Here is a 20,936-nt window from a genome sequence, read left to right as displayed (position 1 = left end):
TTCAAGCTGCTGCGGTTCTTTCGTTGATGCAGTGAGTTACTCAACTTTTCTAGTACATGAGTGGTACAAAATTTAATTGAACAGGGATTAAGTGCCTCAGAAAGACTAGCCTAAGTTTCCATAGGTGATCCTATCTTTGTCAAAGGCGCCTTTGACAAACATAGGTCCCCCTATCAAAACGTAGATCAGCATTTTCGAGACATTTTATCCCTGTTTATTTAATTTTTGTACCAGAGTGTGCTAGTCTATCTGTCGGCCCCCTTCTTGATTCAAGTACATTAGTGTTATTCCGTGACCATTCGGTGCCGTGATGCCTCCTAAAGCAAATAAAGAAAATGAAGTGGCGTCAGGTGAGATTTCAACGTCGCGAACAATCGTATAGACCTTTTCACAAACCGGCGTTTGAGTAGCGCCATTGCCCAACACGGGCGACATCTAGCGTCAGAACATGTTATGCCGCCATTTTGGACTGTGAGCCTTGCGAGAGCAGGCCGGCCGCACTTCGGTTACGACTTCGGGTATGTGATCTTCGCCAAGCATTATTTCGATTGTTTTCTTCCGCTTCGCTTGTCTTGTGCCGCTTGACTTGTTCCATCTTTCATGTGCACTCTGAAGTGCAATGGCAACAGCAAGCGTAGTCAGTGTATGTGGCATTTCGTCGTCGGTAGCGGCGGAAGCCGCGTCTACTTCGTCGACACGTGGCGTGCTAATCAGTGGTCTTTTTCATTCTTATTGCTAGGCACATGTAACTGTCGTCCATTGAATCTGATCACCATTACGTTTCGCGGTTCAGGGTTGCCTCATTTAGCGAAAGCAGGCGCGTGCGTAGCTGTTGGGCAATGCTTAGAACCAGGCACCGGCGGCCCGCCGACGAGTGTCAGCGGTTGGTAGATTTGCGGTTGTTACTCCATACGATTCCGACGCTACTCAACAGCTCAATAATGCAAAATTTATTGAATCTGGTGCAGCGCAGGGTGCTTATAACCAAATGTCAAAGCAGAAGCGTGGCGCTCGAGCAGCGCGGTACTTGCAGCGAACCGACGCGCGACAGTGATCACAGATGCCAGCACAATTGATACAACTCAGGTGTTAGATTTCGAAATTACCTTTATGTGCAGGGCCGCGCAGGGTGTGTGTGAACACAGAGACAATGTTTTGGTGGACACAGGGCTGCATACATCTTCCATAGGACACGATTTTTCCAGATCGTTGAGAAGTGTATTTACCGACTAGTTCTCTTGCAGAATGCTTCAATTTGTCTCATACCGGTGTCACACGGCCACTTTTGATAGTGATTGGCCCCCTTCCCCAGATTGAGCAAAGAAGCCAATCGCGACCGAGAAATTTGATCTAGATCGGGCTCGATCACGATCAAAAGTGCGCCGTGTGACCCCCGTATTAGGCATTGGAATGAAGTCGTCTTTGAAAGAATAACAAATGTATCCTCTGCCACTACATACGAGAAAATGTTGCATCGAAGGGCTGCCAATTTTCGCAACCTATTGGAAAATGTGCCGAAAAGGGCTTACCAAAATGCGTTATTTAGCTGATGTGTGCATTGGTTCATATTAGACTGAAATGCTAAGTCCTCAGCTGATGCAGGAAATCGGTGAAGCGTGAACATACCACATCGGCAGTGGTCTCGCGGAGTGCTGTGTTGTGGACACACTATACTCCCCAAAATCGTTATTTTCCGCTGGTTGTATGTGCATCCATAAACTGCACAGTGCTGGCCTGTAGCCTTTTGATGAGTACATGCAATTATTTACGAGCGTAAGTCATTCGTCACAAAAATAAACGGAAACATCGAAGGAAAGCTACCACTCCTCAACGCAAGCGCAAGGTAAGCTCACAGTCCAGACCAAACAAGCAACACTGACACATACTCTCTACGCCAGACCATCGGAAGCGCCCTCATGAAAATGTCTATAGACCTCCGGACTATTTTCGACGACTCCGGCGCACGAATATTTTTTGCCTTTCGTCTCTGCTTAAATCCGTCTTTCAGACCGGGAGCCGAAGTCGCTATATACCTTGTTCTCAGTAGCAGCGTGTCATTACTGAGCTAGAAACCACCCTGACATAATAAAAGCTGTTCGGTTTCTAAGCAAGGCTTATCGTTTTCAGAACGAGGGTACCTCCTAGGAAGACAACGGCCAGGACACAACTGAGCTATCTTGAACCCGGAGGTAAGCTCCTGAACAGCAGTAAAGTAGGTAACCTCGTAGCGACAATCTGTCGTTTTCTTGGCCAGAATCACCTCAAAAGCGTAGGAGCAATACTGAATACATGAAAGAGAAATATTAAGCTAATTCGGGGCGGTGTTCTTGGACCATCACATTTGGGGATACTCTCGCGAGACTATAGGAACGAACGTGTCGGCATCTACAGTTGACTGCGCTCTCGGAATGCTAAGACAGCCTGCTTGACACTGTGCCAAGAATGTGGTCGCTCGTTAACGCCGGTGCGTCTAGCACCAGTCAAACAAAGTCTCGTGAAAGTATTCCCGAACGTGATCGTCCGAGAATACGATACAGTCACTGCGCTGTTTATAACCCTTCCGGACCACTGAAAATGTCGGTCTTACGACGTGTATTCTCAGTCACACTCAGTCATAATTCGCGACTGAAGGGATTGTAATTTTGATACACTAGTAATCATCGTTTTCTTTGCAGGAGTCACATTCGACAATCTCTGTTGCGACTCATGTGGCCGCGGCAGTTTTTTTGGACCCCGCTGGAAATGCGACGTGTGCGCCCACTACGACCTATGTGCCCGCTGCTACCTGTCCGATGTACACAACCTTGACCACGCCTTTGTGCGCTTCGACAGACCCGGTGGCAGAGGGTAAGCGCATGCCTTCCTGACGGTGACTTTCTTGTTGCTTTTACGTAAATCCGCTAATTTTTCCCAGTTTCAACTTGCAATGCGTTGCTTTCTGCTTATCAAACGCCACGAAAACGACAATTTTTATCCACTGTTTGCCTTCAGGAATCTTGCATAAAGTAACGGGACTTGCTCGTCGCCTCTGATATACTAGGGTTCTGCGGTGGAGCCTCGCTCTACAACAACACTCATTCATAGTCGAGCCCATTAAGGGCTCTGACAATGTGGGTGCCGATTTCTTAAGTCCTTCAAAAGGCGGATCAGTTTGACGAGTTTTTAGAGTGCGATCTATGAATGTGAATTTTTCTTGAACTAGCGTCGTTTCTTGTGGACTATTATTGTTAGTGTCGCTCGCTTTCTACAGTGTTTTTCTTCCTTTTTGGGGGGAGGGGGAGGGAGAGGCGGTTCCCGTGGGGCACTTTTGTAAAGCGTGTTTAGTGAGCGTTTGGGTAATAGACGTTTTGTGAGACTGGAAAAGAAAAAGTGCCAGTGATCATCATCATTGGCGGATGGGTGGCGGAAAGCCAAAAAGTGAAGTTGGCGCGTGGTGAGAAGTCGGCCACGACAGACAAGGCGAGACGTTCCCTAATTGCAACGAGGCCAGCAAGGGTAGCAGAGCTGCCAGGACACGATGACGGATGGCGAGGTTTGTTGCTGTGGGGCTGGGATCTCGACTCTGGGATCTAGACTGGACCGACGTGGGCCTGCCCTCGCTGATGTGGTCGATTCCAGAGTGTCAGTGCCGAGGATGACGCTGCTGGGTTTCGGGCCCGAGCTCAAGGAATTCGACCGGAACAACGTGGGGTCACGGCAGCCTTCGCGGTCATGGCATGATCACGGAGTTCCTGTTTCGGAGTTTTGATCCTGGAGTACGCCTGGTGCTCACCCATAGATCTGATCCGCGGACCTCACCAGGGTCCTCGCTCGGAGGTCTTACCGACGCCTGAATAGGCCTAACCAGCGTGTGTTTCCGGGAGGTGAAAGGCTGACGTCTGACCAGAAAGTTCGACTTATTCTGAGGCGTCAGAACACGCCTTTGCAATTGAGGCTTGGTCTCAGTTGCTCACACACACAAAAAAAACATTATCTAAGAATACTCCGTAACAGATATGCAAACTTGGTTTAAACACACACAAAAAATTAGTGCTTTTCCTGCCTGACGTTGCGCTTTCTGCTTGCCGGGTTATTTTTGTGCAGGTCTTCCCTGCTCCACGTCCGGCGACATATATATGTTTACTTCGTCAATATTGCTAGAGGACGGTGTATTTTGCGATCTCAAGATAATTGCTTCACGTGCACAATTGGAACTTACGATGTATGGACAAAATGAATACAGTTGTAGCATCATCAAAAGTTGTTCTCAGTCGACCAGCCGAGATTACCATCACACGAAACATAGTAATAGCACGATCTTGCGCCACCTATACCTGTCTTTGCTTTTTGGTCACTAACTATCACCGCTACCGTTTTTACAGGCTTGTGCAACGTACGTACCTGCGTCGCAGCACTTATCGCTTGGGGCTTTGCGAATTGGACTTGATCATCCTGTTTAAAGAAGGAGACCGAATAAATGTAGAGGCATTGTGGCATGAACTCGACATTATGCTGATGGTGTTACGTCAGTGTAATATTGACCACCTTATTTCGCGTACGCGTGCTCTTTCTGAGTCAATGGAGTCGAGCGACATTAAACTCAAACTAAAAAGGCGAGCAAACGTCATTCACACTTGCACTGTTATTGGACGACTACGAAAGAGAGAAATTAAATTTCTGTCGAGCTCAGTTTATGTTCATTTTATAAAATTTACACATCTCGCTGACCTCCTTGACAGCAAAATTTCAGTTAAAGCAACGAACTTTTTTTTTTATCTGCACCTTCTTAATTTTATTCTTGGGGTTTGGTGTCCAAAACACCTGATGCCGTAATGGGAGCTCCGGAATCATTTCAATCATTTTGGGTTGCTTAACGGGCACCTAAATCATGGTACACAGTGCGTTTGCTTCCTGCCCTCACCAGAACGTGGCCACCGCGACCGGGAACTGAACCCGCAACCTCGTGATCAGCAGCAAGACGTCATTGCCACTAAAACACCACGGCGGGTCTTCTAGCCATTTTGCATTGGAATACTATCTGGCATGGACAGTTTGCGGCTATAATGTTTTCTGTCTATCACCATGTCACCTGTTTGGTTCCTGGGCTACGACAGCCACGTTCCGATGGGGCTGGAATCTACAACACGTACAAGCTGTGCATCAAAGTTTGGGTCACGTGAAGTAGACCATGTGGTCACAAGTACTCCGCAATGCACTCGGCTCGCTTGCGGCGTCCCTTAAGCTTTAGTTCAATGTGGCTTTCGAAAGCGAAACCCCATCACTATCTGTAAAACATGTATGTGAAGCACCCCATTAATGTGTGGCCGTTCTGGCGAGTAAATTATGCACCGTCCAGCAGGCTAGGTTTCGGGTTACACTTCCCTCGTAGGTAACCCAGAACTTCACCTTGAGGAAAACAAGATGCTATCTCGCTTAGTTTGTCGTGATACATCTATGCAAATGACACTTCAGATACAAATACTGACACTGTGTTTAACTCTGGAGAGCACTGGAGCGAAAATTGAGAATCGTTAATTTTTAATGCGAAGCATTCCTTGCGAACTTCGGGCACTTCCTATCTACCTATCTATCTATCTATCTATCTATCTATCTATCTATCTATCTATCTATATATATATATATCATCCTACGCCGGCGGGGCTGGCGGTGCCTACCAACTTGAGCTGCTGGGTATATGCTCATGTTCGCGTTGCAGGCGTGGTCGCGGCATCGTTGTCATTCGAACTCCGTCATGCGACTCGCCTCTGATTCTCGCGCACTACCTGTGCCGAGCCAGATGGCGCGCGTAAGAAGATCCTCGTATGTCGGCTGCGGAACACCGAATGGTGGTTTCCTCCTCGCGAACAGCGATTACAAAGCAAGTTTCCCACCCCGCGCATGCCTACCGGCTCCTGACGCTCACAGAGAAGCTCTTGGAAGACCGCAGCTCGTCGAGAAATGTGTCGACTCGGACATTGCGTTCCTCAGAGGTTTACTTGAGCAGCTCGAGGATGGCCTACTGCTGGGGTGCCACTTGGCGCAGAGGAAGAGGAACGTGTTGGCGCAATGATCGAGCAGCTATAAGGCAAGCCCACGTTCTTTCTGACCCTCAGCATGTCCCAACTCCACATTCAGGCCTGCTTGAAGTCATCGAGTGAGTCAAAAGGCCGGTCGAGGCGCGCCACCATAGGGTTGATGCCATAGCCAAGTATACCTGCAAAATGCTTCGCGTAACTTCGATTCCCACATTGCGTGGTATCTACATAATTTTATCCATGAGAAATTAAGCACAATCGTATGATCGTTTAACAACTTTTAGTGGTCATGGTAAATGGCAAGAGGGAGTACTCAAAAGAACTATGCAGTGTTAAGGAGCGGGTCAGTTAAATCGCAATATAGGTTAGAACAATGCTCTGAAATAAACAAGGCGCCGCGTTTCCATTAAGTACACGTTCAAAATGTAGAAGTCAACTTGTAACCATGGTTTTGTAAGTGTCTTGTGCGCAAGACACAACAACAAATGTGATTTGAACTAAGTGGTCAACTCGATTCATTTCGTTTTATTACAGTCGTTGGACAGCTCATTTTTAGCGTTGCCACCGGGAACAACGTGCGTTTCACTTTCTCGATACAATGTTGCAAATAACTCAAGAAGATGTTTGTGATTCCAGGATTAGGGTGTGCCCGAGGCAACAGTCAACTGAACTGGAATTGAAAGCCATGCTGCATGAGGGTAAGGCGAACATAAAATGAAGTTATGAACTGCACTAAACGGTACCGTTTCTCTGATTTATTGCGCTAGCAACTAATATGAACACTCCAGGCGAATTTCCGCCGTCGTCGCCGTGATGTTCTGTATAAAGTTCAACTGCGATAACATGGCGGCCTCGCGCCGTGTGCTGTAGTTGCGAGCGAAAGCTTGCGTAGGTGAGGTGAGCAGAATATGGTGGCTTGATGCGGCGGCGTCTTCTCGCGCTCGCAAGGGAGGAAGGGGGAGGGGGCGCGCCGTCTTCTCATGCTCGCAAGGGGCGGGGGAAGCGTGGAGATGTGCGCGCGCTGGAAGGGGCAGGTTAGTGATCACTCCTTTTCTATTCAAGCTGCGGGTGAGCGCGGACGGGCGCGTCCTCTTTTGGAGGCAACCTATGCTGCGGTCGAAGGCTGCCGACCGAATATAGCTGAGGGCATCGTGTGCGCTGTGTTCTCGCGAGCCTAGTTCAAGTTGAAACGATAGGCGGCACCAAGGTGAATTCGCGCGCCGCTGCTGCCGCTTTCATCACGCTAGCGTTTGACAGCGAGTGACCGCGGTCATTGAGTGAGATGTGTTCGTGTTTGCCCTTGCGCGCTTGGTAATTTGCTTAGTAAGCGAATGTTTACAGCAGTATCTGCAGCTGATAATACGGCTAATATTAACTTCGTATAGCTGTCTAATAATATGCTACCACAATCAATGCTTCGCACTCCGGCGAAACACTGTATTTTATCTCATCCGTATGCTTACAAACATTAAAAAAGGATGTGAGAGGGCTAGGACAGTGGGCTAATTAGCGAGCAGGCTGCCTTACAATACCGTGGGACATATATTTGCGTATAAACTATATCTGCACTGTGCGTGTTATGTTAAAATGATACTCTGACTAGACAAAGCTCTACGCAGTGTACTTCACGTATTTGGCGCGCGGTTACAAATGGGCTATTTATCTGGGATTTCTCATTCTTAACCTTTATCTGCCCATGTGCGTTACATATGGCGAGTCGGAATATGGGAACCCGACCTCACAATTATTGAAATTTTCAAACATTGCCTTCATTCTTAGTATTTTGTAATATGTACATCACATTATACATCGTATTATAGCATCTCTCGATGATATCGTAATAATATCATAGCTTACATACTCTATATGTCAGGCAGTTGACGCAATATACGCCAATAGCGCCATGAGACGCAACCTTGCTTATAACCCAGATTTAACGCTAACAATTCAGCGTCTCTCAGCAACGTATTCATCGCACTAAATGGAATATGCCACTTTCTTTTGTTGAAAGAAATCAACTGCGACGCTTGTGGCGAGCTCGGAATCTTCGGCAAGCGCTGGAAATGCCAGTTGTGCATCGACTACGACCTATGTACCGCCTGCTACATGGCCGGCAAGCACGACCGAAAACACCCATTCCTGCGCATCGACAAGGCTGGTTGCATGGCGTGAGTTTCGATTGAAATCGAGTTTGAAGACAAGTTCTTCTTTGCTAGCTTCATATGGGTTGGGCGTATCTGGGATCTGGCTATGTAAGTACGTGACCTCTTAACCAAATAGTGTCGTAGCGAGTCGCATAAGGTATCAAAAAGTAGATCTCAACTAGACAAGAAGCGAAATTAGTCGCAGAGTAGGTAAAATTATTGTACGGGCGTAATTAGCGCGAACAGAGTCGAAAATTAACCACATTGCGCCATAGACTGCACTATCCCTGCGATCAATCCACCTCGTTTCTTGGTAAAAAAATAGTCGTTTCCAAACTTTACGCGAAATAAAACAACATCGAGATACATGGGCGTAAAGAAAACAAATCAAAACACTCGACATTATTAAAAGAAATAGAGGGTCAGAAAAATAATGAAGATCTGACAATGGAATAGAAAATATAATGCAATAAATGCAAGAATATCATGAAATTATGCAACATTGCATCATTTTAATGCGCCCAATTTCAGTACTTATAAATACATATACCACGTACGTCGACACTCATTCGCGTCGACTTTGGTTTTATGCTCCTTTTCTTTTCTGCTAGGTGCACGTTAAATATATCCAGATGATAAAAATTTTCAGGAATGCCCGCACTTTGTCACTGCGTCCAAGTGAACCCCAGTGCTGACTTATAACTTAAAACAACATGAAGCAATCACTTCTAAAGTCAGCCAACTGGAGCCTGGTTTTATTTTTTGGCTGCCTTCATATGCAGCGTATTTATATGTTGCAACGCTTACACAGTAACTCTATCGTTATCTATGTGTACACATTCATCACTTCAGCGCACTGAAACCCTGCGTTATAGTATTTCTCGCTCCGAAGAAGGCTGCTGCGGTCTAAACATGAGGTAGCTCCAAACCGGAGTTAAAGAACGTGAACAGCTCTTTTTATCCTGATAGAATTGAAAAGGAGCGACTTCTTGTCCTGGGGTATCTCGACCGTAATTAACCATTTAGAAATTCTGAGGCTTAGCCACCTTTGGTGATTTATCAGCCATTTACTGGACAAAGCAGCTTCACGATGATGACTCTACGACAATGACAGCGTGACTTTAAGGATGGCAGCGGCAGCTGGACGACAACGGCACGACGGCACTAACAAAGTTTACGAACGATGGCGCAAAGATGACGTCAGTGGCAGCGACATTCATTTATTTAGATAACAGCATTGAGACTAATGACCACCCCGAACTTATTTCCTGTGACACCTCGAATGCAGATAAGGCATGATGCCCGGAACATCTCTTGTTGCCAGTGTCTGCAAGGCACTCCTCGTAAAATTTTATCGTGCCAAATATTAAGAAAGTCATACATTGTGACGAAATTGGAACACCCAGAATTCACTATTACTTCCTTCATTTTATTGAATCACAATTCTCGCAGTGTACTTATAATAATTCGCTGTGGCTTATTGTGAGCGAAATTACTCTCCGGGTTCTAAGAGTATATTTGATGTTTCCAGGGTTAAGCTGGCTCCAAGAGATACAAATGGCAGGGCACAAGTGAGCTGTCCTGCGACAGAAGGTAAGTGCTTTGCAACAGCAGTAGTGCAAATAGTCTAAATACTGCAGTACTTTATGGCCATTACCTTTATTACTTCGAAAACCACAGTAGCTAAAACTGGCCTGAATTTCGAGTCAACAGAAAATTGTAAAAAAATGCCAGTATGTTAACAGATTGGCCTTTGGACGTGCTTTATCGGCGAGTGATTATTTTATATTAACGAGCATGTGTGCTTCGGCTGCATAGGGTATGTAGACCAACGTTGGACAATTCTTGAATGGCCTACTGGTAAAGGCGTTACATACGTGAAGAAATAGCACACTCCAAACTGCGAATGCTTTGCACTTTATTGTTTTTCTGTGGCGTACGCACGCTATGTTAACTCAAGGTATAACGTGAGTTTAACTTATGTCGTGTTTAAATTATGTAATGAGAAACAGCGTTGTAAAAAATAGGGGCAACCGTCACTTCAGCTTCATTGTGAATTGTCGTCGTCGGCTATGCTCGCGCTGTCGTGGATCGCCCATAAATGCTTATTCAAGCTTCCACTTGCTCCCAACCTACGAGCAACCAGACAACTCATTTTCTGATGGTGTGAGCGCTTTTGGTACACGTCATTGTTTTCATCTGTATATAGTCATCGACAACCCATATCTTCTTCGCGGCTGGGCTCTGTAACCAACCTCGATCAATAAAATGTTCAGTCAGCTTTCGTCCTTACAATTGGTGGAGTTGTGAGGTGTCCAACACCGTACCTCTCATGGTGATGGCTATATGCAGATGAAAACTATGAGGTTTGGCAAAAGCGCGCACAATATCATTCTGTGGTTCTGGCGCCGCAGTCTTAGCAAGACTTGTCGGCATAAAAGCTGCATGTTTGGGATAATGAATTGTCTTGTCTTCGACACTTTAACGCCAGGGATCGGATAACGGAAAACCCGGTTACATTTTATTTTCACGTTTGTGTTCCCGTACATTAAAATAAAGGTCTTGAAGTCAAGGATAGGTTTACCTTAACGCGATTAAAATACAGAACAAAAGAACACACACAGGGACACACACGGCGCTTGTGCGCCCTTGCGTATTGTATTTGTGTTGTATTGTTTTGTATTTTAATCGTGCTACGCTAAGCCTATTCAATATGATCTACCAACAAGCCCACATTGCAAACCTCCTGAACTTGAAGTCAAGCACGCCGCAACTTTATGCAGAGCTAGTGCTCAACGTACTAAGGGCCCGTACGCTAGCTAAGCTTTATCTTTCTACTAATGGCCGCATAATATTCTGCAGGCTGCGATCAGCTGCCTAAGCTTTTTTTAAATGCGAAGCATTTCTCGGCGAAAATTTGCTACTTCGACAGTATCTATTTATCGATATCAATCTATCTATCTATCTAGCCGCCTACGTCCTTGTGCTCTCATGGTCGTTTCGTTAACTTGGTATGTACCAAAATTGGCATACTATGATAAGAGTATATGACGAACATAAATGATGTCATGACATGAATTTCATGACATGCACGTCATGTAGGTCATGGAACAGCCGCCCGCGTCTTGGTGCTCTCATGGGCGTTTCGTTAACTTGGTAGGTACCAAAATTGCCATAGTATGACAGGAGTTTATGGCGAACATAAGTTATCGGCCATGACATAAATGTCATGGCATGCTTGTCAGGCAGGTCATGACAATGACCCAGCGAAAAATATTAACACTCAAAAGCCACTGAAATGGGTTCTGAGGTGGGCACTAAGTGAAGGAAACGCTAAAGGATGACGGTAGAAGTCATTGTCATGGCCATGACTGAGCAAAAATGACTATGACTCAGCGAAAAAAGATTAACACTCAAAAGGCACTGAAATGGGTTCCTACGTGGGTACTAAGTGAAATAAGCACTAAAGGATGATGGTAGAAATCATAATCATGGGCATGACTCAGCAAAAATGTGAATGATTCAGCGAAAAAAGATTAATACTCAAAAACCACTGAAATGGGTTTGGACATGAGCACTAAGTGAAGGAAACACTAAAGGACTGTGGTAGAAGTCATAGTCATGGCCGTGACTGAGCAAAAATGACAATGACTGAGCGAAAAAATTATTAACACTCAAAAACCACTGACATGCGTTCGGACGTGGGTACTAAGTGAAGGAAACACTAAAGGATGATGGTAGAAGCCATGGTCATGGCCAAAAGTGAACAAAAACGTCAATTACTCAGCAAAAAAAGATTAACACTCAAAAGCCACTGAAATGGGTTCTGACGTGGGTATTAAGTGAAGGAAACACTAAAGGATGGTGGTAGAAGTCACCACCATAACTGACTCAGCGAAAAAAGATTAACACTCAAAAGCCACTGAAATGGGTTCAGACGGGGTTACTAAGTGAAGGAAACACCAAAGGATGATGGTAGAATTCATAATCATGGGCATGACACAGCGAAAATGTGAATGACGCAGCGAAAAAAGATTAACACTCAAAAACCAATGGAATGGGTTCGGATGTGGTACTAAGTGAAGGAAAAGGCTAAAGGGTGATGGTTGAAGTCATAGTCATGAGCATGACTAAGGCTTTCACCTTAGGTGTAGCTTTCGACTAAGGTGTAGCTAAAGGAACTCCTGAGGACTCATGACATGAATGTCATGACATGCGTGTCATGTAGGTCATGAAAGATCCGCCTGCGTCTTGGTGCTCTCATGGTCGTTTCATTAACTTGGTAGGCTCCCCGCACACTGCTTTGCATAACATCGATTCCCACAGGGCGTGGGATCTGCCGGCTTTTTTTTTTCTTGGCTGTAACGGTGGAGCATGAATGACAATACAAGACGAGGATAGATTTATAACTCATGTATAACCTGTCCTTTTTTGACGAATGGGAAGGCTAGGTATCCTTATTGTGTTAACAATCTTCGCAATGCGGCAGCTGTAATTGTGGAAATAAATTATCTTCAGCAGGCACCCTATAAACCATCGATGGCAGAGGCAAGCAGTGTGGCCACAATTCCTGAATTTGTGCTTCTGCTTCATTCGCTTTTCACTATGCGGTTATTTATTGCAAGTCCAAACAAGACACAAGGCTGCAAGTAAAAGACGTAGACTTGAAGCTGTCAACAGTGGTCGAACCAAAAAAAATGGGTCAGGCTGATGACAAGATTTCGGCAATCAGTCCTCAACACAGGGACTTGTCCTCGTTAGGTTCGGATGAAAGCAAGTCAACGTGTCGAAACATGGGCTCGAGCCTGAGGCGCCCCTCGTTCGACCATTGTTGATTGTTTTTTGCAAGGCCCTTCTTTGTGCAGATGGATGCCGTAATGTCATTCAATTGTGTAAATACTGCCGTATTTAGCTGCAGAATTATAGCACCTCTGTCGGACGGTCAACTTTAGTATCATTTTGACCGATTGTACGTTTCCACAAGTGTCATTCGCAGGCTGTCATACAAAAATCTTTACTGACAGGAGCTGCCGAACACTCCTTCAAGCGAGTGTTTTCGACATACTCACTTCGCTGCCACCAAAGGTTGTAAATAACAAAATAATCACATAAACCCCAGTATAAGGGTCGACACTCGTTCTGAAGCAATTATGATTTTGGTTAAAACGTTACAAGCATTCCTGTGCCAGCCGCAATGTAAACCGCCATTCTTGATTACTTCTCGCCTTTGATGCAATGCTTTCTTGTCTTTTCTCATGAGGATCGATCATATTGAGAGACGGTTGCAGTGAATTACTTTTTTTACAATAAATACATCTTAAAGGCGCCCTGAAACAGTTTTTATCGAAGTCCAAAAGTGCATTTGGCATTAAAATAAACTCTTTCAGAAATATGTTGCAGCAAAAAGTAATTCGATGTATTCAGCAGAAGCGGAGTTATTGGCAATCAAATATCGACTTTGATCACTTTCGCGGTGCTCCCGCTCCTTCTTCAACGCCTTGCACTGCGAAGCATATATGGCGGAGCAGTGCGGGCCCGCAACGTGGGCGTGAACTGACGATAGTCGGATTCTTCCGGAAGAGCGTAATTCTTATCAAAATTCAAAACGAATATTTTGGCGCGCTTCTACGTGTTTAGTAGACTACATCAATATACTCAGTAACAGTAAGAAGGAGCACACTGACTGACGCTTGATTCATTTCAGCTATCGGCCAATAGCCGTCTATGGGAATCTTGCATCTGACGACATATGCAAGACGCCGGCCGCTTCGAATCGTGTGGGGAGAAGGCTTTGTTTGAAAACAGCGTTTGAGAAAAAGTGACTTTGTGCTCCGCTTGTGAGCTCCGCACGACGCTCACGACTGCAAAATGTGGCTGAGATGTGCACTCGCCGAAATCATCACGTACCATGGTCATTCGCTGAAAATACCTTGTGTATTTTTATCGTATCGAGCACCCGCGGTATCACTAAGTTTGCCTGCGTGACTGGGGTATAACATAACTGCCATGGGCAGCTACGTAGTTTCGTTATGCGTCTTTGCTCCTTGCAGCTGTCAGGTTTGACGGAGTCCAATGCGACGGCTGTGGACAGAGTGCGTTTGCAGGAGCCCGCTGGAAATGCGACGTCTGCACCGACTACGACTTGTGCACACCTTGCTACTTGTCCAACAAGCACAACTTTGGCCACGTCTTTGTGCGCTTTGATAGGCCTCAGGGTGAAGGGTGAGCACCGCGTTTTGCTGTTCACTGTCTACGCGAAAGCAATTGTGATTGTACCTGAGTATTTCCACGATCACTTCGCGCTTTAAATACTTCTATTTTTCCCCTGCCTCCTGGAGCATGTGGAACGGACAGCCTGAAAGCTTGGTTGTTAGGGTTTCCTTGCCATGAAAAAAAAAGAGTATTAACAATTTTTGTGAAGAACAAAAGGTGTCCGTTTGCTTCAATGCTTGTAAGAAATTAAAGAGCAGTTTCGCCCGATAGGCAAAGTTTTGATTGCGATAGAAAATTATATATTATCGATAGCAAAGTTACACGTATCGGCCGCGTAAACTTGTAAACTATAGTTACTAACTAAATTAATAAGCATGGTGTCACGCGCGCACAGGCAAACATAAATACATCTCACTCGATGACCGCGGACGCTCAGCTGTACAAAACGCTGGCGCTAGTAAGAGCGGCAGCAGCAGCGAACGAATTGACTTTCGTGCCACCTCTCGCGTCAACGTAAACTAAGCTGCGACAGCACAACGCACACGAAGCTATAAGCCGTCGGCGAACCTTGACTCTCCCCATCGCAAATCGCTTTCAAGATATATGGCCCGCGCGGCCGCACTCAGCCGCGCCATACGCAGCCGCTGACCGAATAGAAGCCTCCCCCCCCCCCCCCCCCACACACACACACACTTTAATAGAATTAGAATACCACAGTGTTTCCGCATTCATTAAACTAACCAGCGACAAGATATAAAGGTCGCATTTCAGGCGTCGATGCAGGTTCCCGGCTTTCCTAAATAATCAGGAATCCTATTTCGCCCAACCGATTCTTTCACTTAAAACTTATTTTCTTTATTAATTCCACTGGATGATCAGTTTAGAGTTAAAGTAGGCAATCATTAAAGTCAACATTTTTTTTCTTTTTCGTCATGGAAGTTTTGACCTGGTTGAAAAGATGCAGCATTGAGGGTCAGTGTTTAAGGACTGCTTTGACGTCATTTCAGAATCAGGGTTTCCTCCAAGCGAGAGTCGTCCAAAGTGAACACCGCAGGAATCTCTCACACAGGTAAGGCGCAACGGCATTTCAAGTTCTTCAGCGGTTTCTCATGGTTCAAGTAGCTGTGTGTTCAACCATTTTATGCATGATTTAGCAACGAATAAGTCGAGAGAAACACCTGTCAACGTTAGGCGCCTCCCGCATCGTATTTACAAACTCCGTCCATCTTTTGTATTTGAAGGTGGAGTTAGTATTCAAGCGAAATTTACCTATACCTTCCTATCGTCTCAGTTACAAAAAGTGGTCATTATTACGCAAGGTACAGTAAACCATCATAAAAAGCCTATTTTGGAGAGGTTCGTATCTTATGCGAGCTGTAATAAGTGCTCGAATAATAATTAGGTGTTGCCTCTAGATTAGCCCGCACTGTACAGAAACCTAACAGGTGCGAACACAACAGATGGCGAATCCAACAATTCGGGAAAGCAACAGGTGCGTTAGAGTCGAGCAGAAATTAACAGCAGGGTCACTCCTACTGGACTTTGACGCATATATGTGAGCCTGAATTTTTTTTTAATGCGACAGCATTCTTTGCTCCCTGAAGCGGAAAATCCACCAACCGTCTAGCGTTATCCGATGGTATCAAAACCCACGTGACCAAGTGATGATGTCACGTTCTCGACGCTGGACCTGCTACGGCTCGCACTGCGAAATCCCACGGTGAAGCGCCACGGTGTCGGACGGTCGTCGTGACCCACACTCAAAAAATTGACTTTGCCCAATTCGGAAATTGAGTTCACCGAAGTTCAAAACCGACCGTGCCCACTCCCAAAATTGACTTGGCCAACCCCTAAAATTACGGTGGTCCAGCCCCAAAATTGACTTTGCCCCATTCGAAAATGACTTGACCCACACTCAAAACCTATCTGGTCCACTGCTAAAATTGACTTGGCCCACCCCCAAGATGACTTTGCCCAGTTCGAAAATTGAATTGACCCAATTTCAAAACCAAATTGGCCCACTCCCAAAATTGACTTGGCCCAACCCTAAAATTTCGGTGGCCCACCCTCAAAATTGACTTTGCCCAATTCTAAAATTGAGTTGACCCACGTTCAAAATCAACCTGGTGCTCTCCCAAAATTGACGTGGCCTACCCCCAAAATTTGGGCGGCTAACCCTCAAAATTGACTTTTCCCAATTCGAGCACATGACCAAGATAAAAGTATCGCGCTGAAGAGTCAGAATGCTTTCGAATTCAATGCGCGTAATTCAATGCACTTAAGTGTCTCTGTAACTTTTGTTATACATAAGGACTGGTTTAAGTCGGAGCGGGCCATGTGCGAGAGGGAGATCAGTATCAGAGATCCTGACGCGATGTAGCATACTCGTGTGCAAAATCACCACTAGACGAACAGCATCTTAAGGGCCCCTCACCATGCCACATAGTAAATTTTGGTTATACGCTGGACGTTGTTACAGGCCCTCTAGGGAGCTTTCTGTCGCAAACATTTTTCAGAATGGTTCCTTAATAGCAGAGATAGAAATATTTGAAGTGGCGCGAACCCATGATTTCAGGAGGCGAGCTTCACCGCCAAAATCGGCACTCTCTCCACTTGCCCCCGTCTAGCCTCTACAAGCGGAATTCCTTCCGCGGCGCACTTACGATGACGGTCTCGTACGCGAGCTGCTGCGTTTGCCTCGCTTCGCGCAGCATTTTGCGGGCTGTGCATGAGAGAACTTGACCAACGGTATAAAAGTCAGTGCCACACGAGCACAGAGGAAGACGCAAGCGGATCAAAGAGCCAGATCACGTGCTGGAACCCGGTAGAATATGGCGGATAGTCTCGTTTACTGCGCGCCGAACTTCACGACGTGAGAGAGAAAAGTGGTTCTTTATGGTGAATGAATGAATGAATGAATGAATGAATGAATGAATGAATGAATGAATGAATGAATGAATGAATGAATGAATGAATGAATGAATGAATGAATGAATGAATGAACTTTATTGTACCAAGAGTGGTGTGGTTAATCTCGTATGGAGCCCTCTTGTAGAGCCCCACTGGCCGCGGCGGCTCGCCGGGCCTGGTCCAAGGCCGCCAGTTGGCTTCCCAGTGCCGGCTCGGAAAGCCGTGCCTCCAAAGACCACGTTGTGAGTGTCTGTGATGAGCTCACCAGCCTGGATACTGCCTGGGCTAGCTGGGCGCTCTGTCCACTGGAAGAAGGGAAAGGTTGGCGCTATCTCCTGCAGCCCGTGAGGGAGCACGGCTCAGCTGGGTGTTCGTGGTGAGCTGGGTGTTTGTAAGGCTAGGGCAGTGAAGGCTGACGGCAAGGTCTAGCAACGCAGCCTACGTGAGAGTCTTGAAGCGGCTTTATACGACCAATGCATCGGTGATAAATCATCACTAAGAATAGCCAGCAAACAGACCCTTAGTACTTCTCACGACGGGTGTGAGAACTAACTTATACAGCATCGCTGTCTGATCGGCGTACATCTGAAAAAGGATTTATTTGTTCTTTGTATTGTTTTGTCTATGAAGGAATCTACTGTGACGCCTGTGGCGAGCGCGGAATCATCGGCACACGCTGGAAGTGCGAGTTGTGCTACGACTACGATCTGTGCACTCCCTGCTATGCGCGAGGCGAGCACAACCAAGAGCACACGTTCCTGCGCCTCAACAACCCCGGTGACCCTGCGTGAGCATTCACTGAAATTTTGTTGTTGTTGCTTTTTCTATAATTCAGGAAGAGCTAAATAATGCAAAACGTTACTCATCTTGTATAAAAACTACACAAAAGAAGACGATACATATACAAGACTACAGTACAGGTGCTTGTCCTATCGTCTAATCCTCTGTGTCGTCGTCTTTTGTGCATTTCTGCATAGATAAACCAAGGTCGATTCACATAGGTCGCGAAGCTTCGGGCGAAAAGCGGTTCAGAACAAATTGTCACCGACATCGGCAAGGGTGGTTATGGGAGCAGCGATTGAAGCGCGACTATGTTTGGAGGAAACAAACATTGGCAAAGAAAAAAGCGTTTTATAAATAAAGAGAAACACAGTTAGATGCATTCAACGAGAATAAAGTTCCTAATAAGTTTTATATACGCATGGCGAGAAAAAAAGAGACAATTCTGTTTTACTTAATCATTGTCAATAAATACCTTTTTTCAGCACCCACCGATAGCGGCGGGCTTTGAAGCAACCGCTATCACTTGCAATGCAATGCAGCTCTTGAAGTGTGCAGAAAGGCGCGCTCGTAAGTTCACCTGTTACAATACGCCCCCCTCACATGTTGTGTTGTTTTGTATGTCGACGTTTGTCTGAATTAGGTGACGCGGGTAGTTTCATTGTTTCTTAACCTATTCAGTCAAAAGCAGTAAGTTGCGACCACCAGATAATTGTTTGTTTTCGTGCGACAGCACTGGCCGACGGCTTGGCGTCCGACGAAAAGACGAGCACTCTGCGCAATCTACGCCCAAAGCGTTCGTCGGCCTCCAAAGAAAGTATGTTCTGTGCAGGGATGCGACTTCGACAACCGTACGGCTGACATTTTCCTGCATCGCTTTCCGCGCTGAAAGCTCGGAACGCCCATCAAGTCGTATGGCGGGGCATTTGAATATACAGCTGTAATGGCAGGCCTATATCCGAAAACAAATTTCGCGCCCTTGAGAATAAACGACGTCACTTCTGTTTTTAACGTATATGACGTCACATTATTTTTTCTTCCGCCGGAAGTGTTCCCTCCTGACACAGAGTGCGCTAAGCCCCATCAACCGCCGATGAACCGCCATGTTTTGAACGTATGGGCTTCTATGGAAGCTTCGCTACCAGGTATATCTATACATCTGCCTTGGATAAACCTGCAGAAACTAGGAGCCCGCTGAATACCCGCTGTGGTTGCTTAGTGGCTATGGTGTTGAGCTGCTGAGCACGAGGTCGCGGCATCGAATCCCGGCCACGGCGGCCGCATTTCGATGGCGGTGGAATGCGAAAACACCCGTGTACTTAGATTTAGGTGCACGTTAAAGAACCCCAGGTGGTCCAAATTTCCGGAGTCCCCCACTACGGCGTGCCTCATAATCAGAACTGGTTTTGGCACGTAAAACCCCATAATTTAATTTTAATTTAAGGAGCCCCATGGCGTAAAACTATTTCATTCTGATTTTATTTTAATCTCTTGACATCAAGTTCAAGTAACCGCCGATGAAATAATCGGGCGATGATCCGCAGCGTGATTTGAACAAACCAATAAAACGCTCTCCTCGTTATAATAGGTCACTTTTGTTTGCTTTCCAAACCAGTAACATCGCCTAACTTGACAGGCATTTTTTTTCTCACCTATTTGGGCGGTAAAAGGCGAGGAGTGCGCTTGGAGACGGTTTCGGTGGGGCCGAGCTATTGCAGCGAAAGTAGATAACCGATTGAGGAGAGTGCATGGTGCCAACGTCTTTGATTGGTCCGTTTCCCCTTGCTTAGCTTGTAGTAGCTGGTCAAAAATCGCGGCCGCGCGCAAGGGCCCGGAGGCTAAAAATTCCGCTAAAAAGCATCCTCAGCGAAGAAGAGTTCGCAGAGTGATGTAGTATATGCACCGAATGGGCTCGACAACGTTATACATACATGCGAAAATTTTGATTATGCGTAAAGGAATCCATTTTCCCCGTCAGCTCCTAGCAGCCAGTGCCAAAGTGATCGGCGGGCAGCGACCTTAAATTCATTTCTGAACGGGGCAGTCTTCGGCTATTAAGAAAGAATTCACTTTTGCTTGGCATATTATTGCATCTTTAGCACGGACACATCATTTTGACATGCTAAGTTCCCGCGGGTGTGTGACGCCGTATGACAAACAGGTGTAGTGGCCGCAGCCCGCAACATTTTGGCCAATGTAGAGGATGACTAATGGCAAAAAAAGGCGTAAGATCAGAAATATAGTTTTTTTTTCTTTTGTTTGGCCCAATCATCCATAATCAGTGTGTGCACATCATATAAGATGGGTAGTTTAATTTTGCAGTTTTCGGGACGTCGCTTGACAGACAGATGAAGTGGGAGTGGCCCAAAAATTTTTTGACCAATCGTGGATGGCTAGTGGCAGAAATGGAATAGAAACACATTCGAATAGATTTACGTTATAGCGCCCTAAGTCAACAATCAAGCCCTACTTTAGTGATTACTATTTCCTATATGTTTCCTGAATCAATATTCGAGCTAGACAGAACTTGTGGGCTCCTTGTAGGTTATCGAATTAGGACATTACCAGTTGATGCTTCAAAGAAAGTGAACATGGGAATGTCAAATACAAGCGAAGACTTAAACATTGCAATTCCTTGTTTTCTTTCAATAGATCGTCTGTGGCTCGTTGCGTTGGTCTCTAGAGTTTGAGCTAGTCAGGTTTTGCTATATCTGTTGCAATTTAACATATTGCGTATCTCATAAAGTTGCCTATGCCTGTGATGACCTTGGCCCCATAATTTCTCTGTGTTTTTTTTTTACCAATACTCTAACGTCTCTTGCTTAATTATCTCGAGTGCTGAACAGTTAACGTTATCATAAGCTTTAAACCCCAG

The 20,936-nt window shown here is 45.8% G+C and overlaps 1 protein-coding gene across 4 annotated transcripts in view; it reads left to right on the top strand.

Annotated features, from left to right (window-relative positions):
* Positions 1–20,936, top strand: part of LOC119446117 (uncharacterized) — a 52,844-nt gene that overhangs the window by 19,708 nt on the left and 12,200 nt on the right. For all 4 annotated transcript variants that reach the window (XM_037710468.2, XM_049663919.1, XM_049663920.1 and 1 more), the window contains 8 exons: positions 2,128–2,189; positions 2,676–2,847; positions 6,651–6,712; positions 8,026–8,182; positions 9,690–9,751; positions 14,209–14,380; positions 15,379–15,440; positions 17,912–18,068. In XM_037710468.2, the coding sequence (XP_037566396.1) occupies positions 2,128–2,189; positions 2,676–2,847; positions 6,651–6,712; positions 8,026–8,182; positions 9,690–9,751; positions 14,209–14,380; positions 15,379–15,440; positions 17,912–18,068 (906 nt within the window). The remainder of the gene's footprint in view (positions 1–2,127; positions 2,190–2,675; positions 2,848–6,650; positions 6,713–8,025; positions 8,183–9,689; positions 9,752–14,208; positions 14,381–15,378; positions 15,441–17,911; positions 18,069–20,936) is intronic.

This window comes from Dermacentor silvarum, chromosome 3, assembly GCF_013339745.2.
Source record: "Dermacentor silvarum isolate Dsil-2018 chromosome 3, BIME_Dsil_1.4, whole genome shotgun sequence".
In the NCBI taxonomy this organism is placed as follows: Eukaryota; Metazoa; Arthropoda; class Arachnida; order Ixodida; family Ixodidae; genus Dermacentor; species Dermacentor silvarum.
This window is presented reverse-complemented; position numbering and strand designations above follow the sequence as displayed.